The 14,556-nt window shown below is 41.0% G+C and overlaps 1 protein-coding gene across 13 annotated transcripts in view; it reads right to left on the reverse strand.

Annotated features, from left to right (window-relative positions):
• The window catches only part of PARD3 (par-3 family cell polarity regulator), a 693,206-nt gene that overhangs the window by 354,424 nt on the left and 324,226 nt on the right, over window positions 1–14,556 (reverse strand). For all 13 annotated transcript variants that reach the window (XM_069729684.1, XM_069729681.1, XM_069729677.1 and 10 more), the window contains 2 exons: window positions 13,168–13,293; window positions 4,217–4,593 (listed from right to left, as the gene is read on the reverse strand). In XM_069729684.1, the coding sequence (XP_069585785.1) occupies window positions 4,217–4,593; window positions 13,168–13,293 (503 nt within the window). The remainder of the gene's footprint in view (window positions 1–4,216; window positions 4,594–13,167; window positions 13,294–14,556) is intronic.

Consider the following 14,556-nt stretch of genomic DNA (forward strand, 5'->3'; position numbering starts at 1 on the left):
ATTCATGAGTTGTGTATAACCCCACCCCCGCCGCTGATTGGCTGATTTCTGCCCATGCACAGTGTACACAGCTGCCAATCAGGGATGTGGGCGAGGTTATACAGAGCTCAGCATTCAAAGAACTGAGAGGTCTGCTGCAGAGAAAACTGTGATTTTATCAAAACTGCAGCAAAGAGCTCAGTAAGTGACACATCGCTGACATTGGAGTCTCTTCCCATCATATTGCTTCTTTCAGATGGGAGAGCAAAAACCCGCTGTAAGATTCTCTTTAAAAAATGTACATTTTGCTACAGAATCCTAAACCAAGAAAGGGATGAAGATGCTGAATATATGAGCCAGTTACTGACAAATCATAGCCAGAAATGTACAGAATGCAATCTATCGCAGAAAGGAAAGGAGGACTTCATTTTATTTTGAGTCCTAAGTTAGGCCAGATTCACATAGCTATAACACAGCAGCATATTTCTGCCACCATTTTGGCTGCAATACCCAGCAGTGCTGTGGTTTTACTGATTTGACCATACAACCATGATGATTAAAGTTTAGTGGAACACTGGAGGGAATCGCTCTTGCAGCCATAACAGGAACACGAATATACAAGCTACATAAAAAGACATACAAGACGAACCATAGGCTCTAGTCACATCTGCACTGTGATCCCAGTTTTAAAGCAGATATGTCAACGAATCTTACAAACTGCATACATTATTAAACAGACCTCTTATATCTGATAAAGATGCTGTTTATACTTTAAAAAGCCATTTCAGAATGATTGTATAATCTTTTATAAAAGTTTAGTTCAATCTCTGCCCATCGAGCCTTATTGTCTGCTCCTCAGTGTCCCTCCTCCCTGCTGCTATCTCACACTGCTCAGTACAAGCTGCTGTCAGTCAGGCTGGGTGGAAGAAAATTGAATACATCACTTGGACCCATGAGGGCTCTCGCTCTCTAGCAAGACTTAAAATTATCATCATAATATCAGGATTTTATAGCCATTGTGACATGATTTTGATGGGATAGGTGTATTTAATTTGAAAATCCAAAAGATTTATTTAATTATGCATGCAATCTGTAATTTGAAATCTGATGACAGATCAATGCACTGTTGGAGCCTTTACACAAAGGCTATCAATGGTGCCTGACAGACTCCAATGGCTTATAAGGGGGTCTGTTAATAATGGACAGCACAAAAAAGGATATAGAACACAAGGGGTAGGTTTAGGTGAAAAACAAGGATAGAACATGTCCATGTAAAACCGTGTGTATAGTCACACGCAGCCAAGGAACCAGTGCGTCTATAACTAGTTATGGGCACAATATTCACCTGTACTCACAAATGCTGCACAAAGGAAAAAAAAAAAAAAGCACAAAAATTGGTGACTGTACAAAAATCAAAAAGACGCATCGCAATCTATGGCCCACGTACAAACATGTATCCAGCTGTAAATCGCTCAATGACAGATAATTATTTCTGTAATTAAAATTAGAGACAATTATCTACAAGAGCAGCCTCCATTACATTGCTAATTTACTTGGAAACATTCAATTACTGTATGTCTAACGCGGCTGTAATAGACACGGTTATGGATCATAAAAAGCTTTCGATGCTCAAAAACTATGACACATCACAACTTGAGAACGGATATAAAAATATTCCCAGGGAGACGGACGGTGCTTCGATTTTTCTCTGGATAAAATATTTTCCACCATATTTAAATCGTTTTTTAAATTACTGCCTCTAATTTTGGTCTGAGCAACAAAATTATATCAAAAGAGATAATGAGATTGACAGGGAACAATGTAAAGAGTGTCAACACTAAAATATGAGTAGGATTGCCAACCAGTAAGATTATGTCACGTGGCCTTCATGATCTGCCCATAATCCAAGGGGTCTTAGTTTTTCGATCAAACATAAAAGGAAAAGTTGATGCAATCCATAAAATATCTGACTCATTGAAAGTTGAGATTTGCCAAGTCTTACAGTCTTTTGGAAATGTGAATTAAATGTGGTCCGTGTAGAAGCGGCTTTTGTAAAGAAAACATATCAGCAGACTCCAGCTCATCTCTAATATATCCCTCCACAATAACCTTCTTTGCAGGACATTGCAACTCTCTTACATAGAGCTAGCTCATCATCTCGCCATTTACCTTCCTCTGGATTCAAACCCTAAGCTTACATATTCTCTCCATTTTGTAAAGACCGGAGATGTGTTGCCCCATAATAGGAGGTTTCTATGAAATCCTCAAGAACTTAATATATGGTGACATAAGTTTACTTCTTTGTAAAGTTTATATTTTACTTAAACAGTAAAAATAGTTTTATCTTATGTTATCGGAGAAATCTGCTTCTTTCTCATCATGGACTGATCTTTCATTTTTACATTGCTCAATTCCTGGGTAAAATCTGTATTCAGTGAAGACAAATTGTTCCATTACTGATCTAGGAGGTGACAGTTGGTTCTTATAAGAATCTATGTAGTAGGGAAGTGAGGAGGAGCTCTGCCTCCAGCTCCTCCTTCCTCCGCCTCTCCCCGAAACATAGACCCTTATGAGCAGCAAGTATAATCTATCTCAGAAACGTAAAAAAAATATGTCTTCACTGAATATAAACATTTTTGGTACTCAAAGTAAAATCTGTCACTTGTAGCCTTCAATGGGGGACTGTATTATTATTATTATTATTATTATACATTTTTATAGCGCCATTTATTCCATGGCGCTTTACATGTGAATACAGGGCAAATATAGACAATTACATTAAACATGAGCAGATAACAAGGCACACGAGTACATAAGGAGGGAGGACCCTGCCCGCGAGGGCTCACAGTCTGCAGGGGGTGTGTGAGGATACACTAGGAGAGGGAAGAGCTGGCTGTGCGGCTGTTCAGTAGGTTGAGGATCACTGCAGGCTGTAGGCTTGTCGGAAGAGATGAGTCTTCAGGTTCTTTTTGAAGGTTTCTATGGTAGGCGCAAGTCTGATGTGTTGGGGTAGAGAGTTCCAGAGTATGGGGGAAGCACGGGAGAAGTCTTGGATGCGGTTATGGGAAGAAGAGATGAGAGGGGAGTAGAGAAGGAGGTCTTGGGAGGATCGGAGGTCGCGTGTAGGTAGGTACCGGGAGACCATGTCACAGATGTATGGAGGAGACAGGTTGTGGATGGCTTTGTATGTCAGTGTGAGGGTTTTGAACTGGAGTCTCTGGGCGATAGGAAGCCAGTGAAGGGCTTGACACAGGGGAGAGGCTGGGGAATAGCGGGGGGACAGGTGGATTAGTCGGGCAGCAGAGTGTAGGATGGATTGGAGTGGTGCCAGAGTGCTAGAGGGGAGTCCAGAGAGTAGGAGGTTGCAGTAGTCGAATCTAGAATCAAGGTCTAAAATGCTGACACTAAGAATACATCTAAGAAAAAAACAACTCCTCCTCCCTGCCAGGTAAACACCTGTGTAGCCAGCACCCAGCTAATCAGCTTAGCTCATCTTAATTTAACAGAAGAAGAAGCAACCGAGAAACAGGTTTTACCCGAAAATTAAGAATTTTGAAAATTGACGATTAGTCCTGGCAGAGAAAGCAGATTTTGATGTTAAGATAGACATCAAAATTTCTTATTTTAATGATTACGATTGATATATGAAAAATTAAAAAGCCAGTCACTCTAACTTCTATTAGCAGAAGACTAATTAAAGAAGGGATAAATGATGAATGGAGAAGATAATTTGTGCTAAAGATTAATCAGTTACTACTACAATGAAGCTGTAAGCAAAGTCCTACGTCCCAGTACACATTAGACTAATGATGGCTGCACCCGCCGTTATCGACAGGTTCGGCCGATACACTGATCTCTAGCCATCTGAGGATCGGGGGAGACAGTCGGGCATATCTGATTTAAGATTGACTGTGTTCTCCGGGAGATTTCTCATAGAGAACACAGGAGCGCTCAACTGAACGGGGACTCATGCGTATGGGAGAAACGGCTGAAATGGCTGCCGGATGAATGATTGGTCTAAGCATTGTTCATCCAAAGGTCATCTAATGTGTATGGCCTCCTTTATTTCATATACCATAGTTTATGCTTTGGATCTAAATATTAAGGTTTATCAATTTGCACACAATATTTAATGCAGACACAAAAGCATTACACAACCAAAATGCGATTCAGTCCAAAATCTGTATGTGCACAACACCTAATTGCACCACGACAACCATGTCACTGCCTATCTTACCTTTCTTCAGTTGTATGTATAGCTTCTTTCCTTTTTTGGTATAACCGGTGGTTGGAGGAGAACTGACACCTCGCTGGGGCGATGGCGTTAGGCCAGTTGGTGGTTTTCCTGCCGAATTGATATTATGAGGTAGATGTGAATAAGAGTCCATAGGCTCTGTCTGGTTGACTTGACGGGGGACCCTCTGTAGTGTCTGCTCAGGACCAGGGCTGTGGAAATTCCTATTCTCCATGTACTGATCAGGGATATGTTGGTTGGAGTAGTAGCTGTTGGTCTCACTTTGCGATAGTTGTTCGTACGGTTCTTTGTTAGCTGCTGGCACTACATGAAACCAGATCATGGGAGAGCGCATGGCTTGACGAAACATTTGCTGAGCTCTGGATAAATGAGATAAGATTACCAAATCATGGTTAGTAAACTAGAAATTGCTATAAATATTATTATGCTTTCTAATTATGCAAATTGGGCAGCCTTGTGCCAGTACAGAGAGGGAAAATTATTCACGGAGGAAAGAAAAAAAACAAAATAGATTAAACAAGACTTTACAATCGCTTGTTGGATTGATAGTTGGTCCCAGTTAATTATAATTTGGAGGTTGTGTAGAAACAGTTAAGAACAGTAGGATACACTGGGATGCAAGAAATCTGGATAATACTTGATTTGCCTGTATTTGAGGCAGAGATGTAGAAGTATTGCGAGACCATTAGTATACAAGGCAGGGAATTCACAAATATTCTTCTTGAGAGCTTCCACAGAAGAAAGCAGCAGGAAAAGTTCTCAATTTTACAGAAAAGATAGCATAATAATTTTAGCTTGTTCATAAAAGATTGTCAAGAGTGCACAAAAAGCATGTCAATGAATTGCAGAACACTTCCACGGCCCCTAAATCAATTTCATTTAAAGAATCATAGTTCAGGCTTGCTTGGAGTAAAATAACATAGAAAAAAAAAACCTCTTTAGAAGGTTGGAAGTTATTGGACCAAATATCATGTATATTAATCACATTAAATCAAAGTCAAAGGGACCGTCTGACAATCTAACACCTATCAGCTTTTATTCAGAAGACGACTTTCAACATGTTCGATCCTTTGTACTTAAAGGGAAGCCATCATTAGAGAAAAACCTATGGTTTCAAGGGACTCTGTATGCATGATTTCATCCTCCCCTCTAAACTATTTATATGGGATATGTAGTCCAGCAAAACTTTTACATAGGCAATCCGTTCCTCCATTACGGAGTAGTCAAGTTTAAATTGATATGCAATTTTTATTTTTTTTTTAAAGGCAAATCTTCTTTGGAAGTAGCTCCCTCCCCTTTATATAAGCCAAAAGGTATTGAAAAATGTATGGCCACCTTAAAGTGTAAAAACCTAATGGGAATAAGAAGACACTTGCTGGAATAAGAGTTCATTGAATAACCTATTGGTTACTTCCTGTAGAGGATCTAAGGGGCAACGTTTCTCCTTATGGAGAGTGACATACCAGCTCTGGCTTGTCAAAGTAAGGAGGCTTATTCATCGTGCAATGCTCCTCTGGGAAATATAATATGCAAATTGCCTCTTCAGAGAAAAAGAGGACTTAAGCTCTATAGCGCCACCTGTTGGAAGTAGCGATCCTACAAGTCACAGTCAACCCTTTAATGAGTCGTGCAATATGACTTAGGATAAAAGCCAAATCAGTATCTCAATTCACAGACATGGTGTTTCAACCTGTTGGCCCTCGTCAGCGTGAAGCATGAGAACTAATTTGGCTAGATGAGAGGCTCTGGACTGGAGTCTAAGGGGCAACATTTCTACTTATGGAGAGTGACATACCAGCTCTCATGCTTCACACGGACGAGGGCCAACAGCCCGAAACACCGTGTCTGCGAATTTAGATACTGATTTGGTCATATTGCAAGACTCGTTAAAGGGTTGATTGTGACTTGTAGGATCGCTACTTCCAACAGGTGGAGCTATAGAGTTTAAGTCCTCTTTTTCTCTGAAGAGGCAATATGCATATTCCTGTAGAGGGACATTTAAGAAGCGAATGAAAACCTAGGGATTTGGATCAAAAGTAGCCTTATCCTTTATGATAAAATAACACTTCCCTCGGAACCCAAAACATAATGCAATTAAAATTGCCTTGTTGATATGCCAACACCTTGTCCAATGTCAAGTGGACTACTATGATTAGACACAGAGTTCCTGAGAAACAATGAAAAAATATACATTCGTCCAACATGGAAACAACCTTTTACAGCATGAGAAACTTCTTTTGCCATTGTTTCCCTCCTGTGGATGGAGGTCAAGACAAAATGTGCCTTGACCTCCATTCATTCACTGAATGTTTCGAGATCACTCTAACTCTCGGGGAAAAAAGCAATCTTACTATGCTAACTTGAGATGAAAGAAGATACTTTCGATAGGGAGAATTTATTTTTTATTTTTGTGCACTAGTTTTCACTGATGTCTTTCCTGGAGGATAACTTGAACTTACTACAGTACCAACTTCTTTTCATATGATGCTTAAAGTATTGCTGTTTTTCCAGTTCTTTAACTTTCTGGCCAGACTGGAAGACATATGTATATGTTAGTAAAAACATCTAACACCCAACTGTCTACCTTTGAGAACTCCTACAACTTCAGCAAGCCAGAGGCACTGCAGCAACATCCTGTGATTCCCAGAATCTATGGCTAAAATATTAACTACCATGTTAAATACATCAAAAGAAGCAGCTAAGTTTAGGAGGGAATGATTTCAGAAGAGCTAGAACAAGAGGTCATGCCTTGAATCTGAAAAGTACATCAACAATAAGGCCTACTGACAGGACGGAGGACTGATAAAACTTTATTTATAGAAGTTGAAATTCTATAAGATAAGAGTTTAAAGAAACTTTTATAGCAGAGATGAGAAACCTAAAATAATGATAGTTAATGACCACCCACTCGTAAGACCATATTTTTACATTAACATTCTTTTAGGGTCTGACCACATATCCCCCAGCTCTGCCCTAACAGAAAGACTCATAAAATAGATTGGTTATTTACCATTCTATTACTGTAGAAGGGAGGGATGGAAGACCTGCATGATCATGGACATTTTGTGGCCTGTCAGTAAAATATGCATATATAATACATATATATATATATATATATATATATATATATATATATATATATATATATATATTATAGTGAATAATCATTTTGGCATTTTTTAAGCCCAATGTAGGAACTCTATCAGAAAGCCAGCACTATTTCTACTATAAATACATTTGAAAACAAGAATATTAGATTCAAAACTTTGGGGAACATTCACAAAGCTGTGCAAAATAATTTATATTCCTCTAATGTAATAATAAACTTTAATTTTATATAGCGCCAACATATTCTGCAGCGCTTTACAGTTTGCACACATTATCATCGCTGTCACCGATGGGGCTCACAATCTAGATTCCCTATCAATATGTCTTTCGAATGTGGGAGGAAACCGGAGAACCCAGAGGAAACCCACGCAAACACAGAGAGAACATACAAACTCCTTACAGATGTTGTTCTTGGTGCAATTTGAACCCAGGACTCCAGCGCTGCAAGGCTGCTGTGCTAACCACTGCGCCACCGTGCTGTCATCATATTTAACAGCAAAATCCATGCAACATGCAGAGCCTTTTATCCAGTAAGACATACGCCATGATGAAACCATATGGACCTCATTATAAGTCAATGTGATAGATCCTAAGACTGAACCAAAAACTCACAAAGTCTTAGAACTTCCTTTTTGCTATGGAACATGCTATACAACGAAGTTTCACTTGACAGCCAGATTAGCTTAAAGGGCCAAGTCCAACATACACATTAGATTAGGGATCGTTCATCGGATACCCATCTCTCCCGAGCTCCCTATACACCTGAGCGTTCAGCTTGGCCAAGAGCTCCTGTGTTCTCCATGAGAGAGCCACTGTTGGACATCTTTGGCAGAGGCTTATCTCTCCGAGAAGAAAACAATTGGCCATTGGAAATTTGATGTGGCGGATCCATCTCAAACCCAATATTATCTGTTGGGGAAGAGTTGGAGGGTTTGGACGATTTTGGTTTAACACCTTAGTGACAGAGCCAATTTGGTACTTAATGACCAGGCCAATTTTTGCAATTCTGACCACTGTCACTTTATGAGGTTATAACTCTGGAACGCTTCAACGGATCCTGCTGATTCTGAGATTGTTTTTTCGTGACATATTGTACTTCATGTTAGTGGTAAAATTTCTTCGATAATACTTGCGATTATTTATGAAAAAAACGGAAATATGGCGAAAATTTTTAAAATTTTGCAATTTTCAAACTTTGTATTTTTATGCCCTTAAATCAGAGAGATATGTCACGAAAAATAGTTAATAAATAACATTTCCCACATGTCTACTTTACATCAGCACAATTTTGGACACAAAATTTTTTTTTGTTAGGGAGTTATAAGGGTTAAAAGTTGACCAGCAATTTCTCATTTTTACAACACCATTTTTTTTTAGGGACCACATCACATTTGAAGTCATTTTGAGGGGTCTATATGATAGAAAATAATGAAGTGTGACACCATTCTAAAAACTACACCCCTCAAGGTTCTCAAAACCACATTCAAGAAGTTTATTAACCCTTTACGTGCTTCACAGGAACTGAAACAATGTGGAAGGAAAAAATGAACATTTAACTTTTTTTTGCAAACATCTTAATTCAGAACCATTTTTTTTATTTTCACAAGTGTAAAAACAGAAATGTAACCATAAATTTTGTTATGCAATTTCTCCTGAATACGCCAATACCCCATATGTGGGGGTAAACCACTTTTTGGGCACACAGCAGAACTTGGAAGTGAAGGAGTGCCGTTTGACTTTTTCAATGCAGAATTGGCTGGAATTGAGATCGGACGCCATGTCACGTTTAGAGAGCCCCTGATGTGCCTAAACAGTGGAAACTCCCCACAAGTGACCCCATTTTGGAAACTAGACCCCTTAAGGAACTTATCTAGATGTGTGGTGAGCACTTTGAACCCCCAAGTGCTTCACAGAAGTTTATAACGTAGAGCCGTGAAAATAAAAAATCGCTTTTGTTTACACAAAAATGATCTTTTCGCCCACAAATTCTTATTTTCACAAGGGTAACAGGAGAAATTAGACCACAAAAGTTGTTGTGCGATTTCTCCTGAATACGTCGATACCCCATATGTGAGGGTAAACCACTGTTTGGGCGCACCGCAGAGCTTGGAAGTGAAGGAGCGCCGTTTTACTTTTTCAATGTAGAATTGGCTGGAAATGAGATTGGACGCCATGTCGCGTTTGGAGAGCCTCTGATGTGCCTAAACAGTGGAAACCCCCCACAAGTGACCCCATTTTGGAAACTAGACCCCTTAAGGAACATATCTAGATGTGTGGTGAGCACTTTGAACCCCCATGTGCTTCACAGAAGTTTATAACGTAGAGCCGTGAAAAAAACAAATTTCATTTTTTCTACAAAAATGATCTTTTTGCCCACAAATTTTTATTTTCACAAGGGTAACAGGAGAAATTAGACCACTAAAGTTGTTGTGCAATTTCTCCTGAGTACGTCGATACCCAATATGTGGGGGTAAACCACTGTTTGGGCGCACCGCAGAGCTTGGAAGAGAAAGAGTGCCATTTTACTTTTTCAATGTAGAATTGGCTGGAATTGAGATCGGACGCCATGTCGCGTTTGGAGAGCCCCTGATGTGCCTAAACAGTAGAAATCCCCCACAAGTGACCCCATTTTGGAAACTAGACCCCCCATGGAACTTATCTAGATGTGTGGTGAGAACCTTGAATGCCCAAGTGCTTCACAGAAGTTTATAATGCAGAGCCGTGAAAATAAAAAATATTTTTTTTTTCCACAAAAAAGATTTTTTAGCCCCCAAGTTTTTATTTTGACAAGGGTAACAAGAGAAATTGGACCCCAAAAGTTGTTGTACAATTTTTCCTGAGTATGCTGGTACCCCATATGTGGGGGTAAACCACTGTTTGGGCGCACGGCAGAGCTCGGAAGGAAGGAGCGCCGTTTTGGAATGCAGACTTTGATAGAATGGTCTGCGGGTATTATGTTGCGTTTGCAGAGCCCCTGATGTACCTAACCAGTAGAAACCCTCCACAAGTGACCCCATTTTGGAAACTAGACCCTCCAAGGAACTTATCTAGATGTGTGGTGAGAACTTTGAATGCCCAAGTGCTTCACAGAAGTTTAGAATGCAGAGTCGTGAAAATAAAAAATATTTTTTTTTTCCACAAAAAAAGATATTGTAGCCCCCAAGTTTTTATTTTCACAAGGGTAACAGGAGAAATTGGACTGCAATAGTTGTTGTCCAATTTATCCCGAGTACGCTGATGCGCCATATGTGGGGGTAAACCACTGTTTGGGCGCACGGCAGAGCTCAGAAGGGAGGGAGCACCATTTGACTTTTTGAGCGCAAAATTGGCTGTCGTGTTTGGAGACCCCCTGATGTACCTAAACAGTGGAAACCCCCCAATTCTAGCTCCAACCCTAACCCCAACACACCCCTAACCCTAATACCAACCCTAATCCAAACCCTAACCTTAATCCCAGCTCTAACCCTAACTTTAGCCCCAACCCTAGCCCTAACTTTAGCCCCAACCCTAACCCTAGCCGTAAGGCTACTTTCACACTTGCGTCGTTTGGCATTCCGTCGCAATCCGTCGTTTTGGACAAGAAACGGATCCTGCAAATGTGCCCGCAGGATGCGTTTTTTGCCCATAGACTTGTATTGCCGACGGATTGTGACGGGTGGCCACACGTCGCGTCCGTCGTGCACTGGATCAGTTGTGTTTTGGCGGAGCGTCGGCACAAAAAAACGTTCAATGAAACATTTTTTTGTACGTCGCATCCGCCATTTCTGACCGCGCATGCGTGGCCGTAACTCCGCCCCCTCCTCCCCAGGACATAGATTGAGCAGCGGATGCGTTGAAAAACTACAGCTGCTGCCCACGTTGTGCACAATTTTCACAACGTGCGTCGGTATGTCGGGCCGACGCATTACGACGGCCGCGTACCGACGTAAGTGTGAAAGAAGCCTAACCCTAAATTTAGCCCCAACCCTAACCCTAAATTTAGGCCCAACCCTAGCCCTAACCCTACCCCTAACCTAAACCTACCCCTAACCCTACCCCTAACCCTACCCATAACCCTACCCCTAACCCTAACCCTAATTTTAGCCCCAACTGCTGTTCTCCTGCCGGCCAGCAGATGGAGACAGATGGCGGGCGCACTGGGCATGCGCCCGCCATTTTCTTCTGCCGGCGGCCAGGAGGAGCAGCAAGAGGATCCAGGGACACAGGTGAGTATTGTAGGGTCCCGGAATCCCCCTATTTCTCTGTCCTCTGATGTGCGATCACATCAGAGGACAGAGAATTACACTTTACTTTTTTTTTTTTTTTTGCGGTCGCCGGTAAACAGTTAATTACCGGCGATCGCAAAACAGGGGTCGGTAAAACCGACCCCGATCATGCTCTTTGGGGTCTCGGCTACCCCCGGCAGCCGAGACCCCAAAGATTCTCCCGCACTGCGCATGCGCCCGCCATTTTGAAGATGGCGGCGCCCACCGGGAGCCACGAGGAGCATCGGGGGAGATAGGTAAGTATTGGGGGGCTACCTGGGACCCCTTTTCTCTGTCCTCCGATGTGCGATCACATCGGAGGACAGAGAAATTAAAAAGAGATCGCGGTTTTTTTTTGTTTGTTTTTTTGCGATCGCCGGTAAACGGTTAATTACCGGCGATCGCAAATGCGGGGTGGGTTAAAATCCCCCCGAATCATGTTCTCTGGGGTCTCGGCTACCCTCGGCAGCCGAGACCCCGGAGAAAATCGGCCTCTGGGGGGCGCTATTTACTTTTTTCACAGCGCCGTTAATTAACGGCGCTGTGGTTTAAGTACCCTTAGCGGCCGCCGTTAAAAGGCGTATCGGCGGTCGCTAAGGGGTTAATGTGCAGTTAGCCCTATTAAACATGAGTGCTGTCGGCAGGTAGCATGCACCTGTCCCATTCCAATGATTAGAACAGGTGCGTGCTACCCACCGATTGCACAGCTATCCCGACAAGTATGTGTAAAAAGTCAACAGAGCATATATTGATGACTGGGTAGAATATGACTCCGTAATTTTTGCATTTTACAAAAAAACTACAGTTCTTGTAATAATTTTAAAGGAAGAACACCAGATATTAAACATTTTTTTAAAAAATTCTTAAAAATTAATGTGCATGGGATAAATGTGCAAAGACGAAGAATGCTTCATACTTTACATATGATCGTGATCTGACCTGGACTAATTTTGTCTTCTTATTTTTCAAAAACGATTAGGTTAAATGAAGTTATACAAAAACTGTTAATTGCTCTCATTGTGAACATTCCATCTCTAGAATAAAAAACGCAACTGGTGTTAATTCATGTCAGAGATGGCTTATGTCCCGATCCCGTTCAGGTATTTGCCATCATCTACTTGATAATAACCATGTGTAAATAGGATTTGTGGTTTCTAATAAAGAAATATCGATCCTAAAAGACAGAACAAAATTTATTGACCACAAGTGTTGACTCACAGGCAAAACTTTAGTTATCTTTTATAAGCATATAAAAAAGAAAAAATATATTTTCAATTGAAGTACGGTACATAAAATATTACAAGTGCAATCTGAGATTTCTGTACTTTCGAAAAAAAAATTGTAAATGATTTTTTTATTGTTGTAGCAAAGGGCAGAGGACTTTAAAATGTGCAAAACTACAACTATACTCCAACAAATAGTGGATGAAAACTGGTAGAATGGGAGGGGAAATCTAAATTTGTAAATCCAATTTACTAATCGGCAAACAACTACCAGTACTTTTAGGGTCGAATCACTGGGGGATTTCTTTGAAGGTATTGCTTTGTTTTGTTTTTTGAAATTTTTACAAGATGCACTTACTGTTCAAATCTTCTGTTACGGAGATCACCATTGTTAATTCTGACAATACAATCATTTTCATGAAACAGTTTCTCCCGTTCTGCTTTGCCTCCTTTCTCCAGTCGTTTTACTAATAATCCAAGGGTTCTGCAACATTAAGATTGAAAATGATTACAACGATTGCAAGATTTCCGCTAGCACTTAATGACTTGCGTCAGTAGCAATATTCACACAATACATGTAAAGCGCCATGGAATAAATGGCGCTATAAAAATGTATAATAATAATAATAATAAAATACACGAGTAAAGGCAAAGTATTCACATCCCCTTCTAGAGTGACCACAGGAACTTGTTGAATTCCCGTGCGTTTGGCAGGAGCGTCAAAACAATGCATCCGCATGTCCTGCGTACCCAATGTTAAAGATAGGTACGCAGGACGCATGCAGAAGTATACAGGGCTCAGTGGAGGACATACGCAGCCCTCCGCAAAGCCCCCGAACTCTAATGTGAACTTAGACAAACTAAGTGAAATTAAAAACAATATTAGGCTAAGTTCACATCATGTCCAGGCAGTCCGCTAATGCTGCCATTAAACTCTATTTCGGGCGCATCGCTAGCGCACCCCGAAATGGGCGTGTGCTAGCGATGTGCCATCATTGAGTGACGGACCCTTGGACGCAGGCTGCAGCGTTTCTGGGTTTGTCACTGCTAGCGCAGATAGAGCATCTGCTAGCTCCATCTGCGCCAACGCATTCGAATTTCGGCACTTGCGTTAACGCAGCACCTTATAACGCATGTGTTGAACGGGCTGCATTAACGCAATGTGAACCTGGCCTCAAAAAGCAGTTCAACATTTATATGTAAAAATAACACAATACATTACTGAGCACATGGCTCGATAACTTTAAAAAGACCCTTTAAAACCACAATCATTAACTGGTGGTTTGAATAATCGTATTAAGTAGATCCGTCCCAGATTTTCCAAAACAAGCTGTATAAAGTCTTAAATTCACACTTCAGCTGCCCTGAGTGAATGAAAGCTGCAGTTTGTACACAGCAGTGTCAGCTCTCAGCTGCAGCAGGGAGGAGGGACACTGAGGAGCCGACGCTCAAAGGGCAGACAACGAATTTAAAGATTCAAAAGGATTATGTAGCCATTCTGACAGATTATCAACATAAGTACATCAGTCTCATAAGATCTAGTTAATGTACGCCATTTGTGTGGTGTAGTCCGGTGACAAACCTTCTTTAAGAGATAGGCTACAAGGATTTAGTGTTCATGGCTTCCTTGTGATAGCTATCGCAACAGCTATTAGGAATGTTTCTACTTACAGAATCTACATTTCAATCAAAATGATAACAAAAAATATTGACAGCACCAGGACTGGAGGAAGATCAATGGTAACTG

Source organism: Ranitomeya imitator, chromosome 6 (assembly GCF_032444005.1).
Source record: "Ranitomeya imitator isolate aRanImi1 chromosome 6, aRanImi1.pri, whole genome shotgun sequence".
Taxonomy (NCBI): domain Eukaryota; kingdom Metazoa; phylum Chordata; class Amphibia; order Anura; family Dendrobatidae; genus Ranitomeya; species Ranitomeya imitator.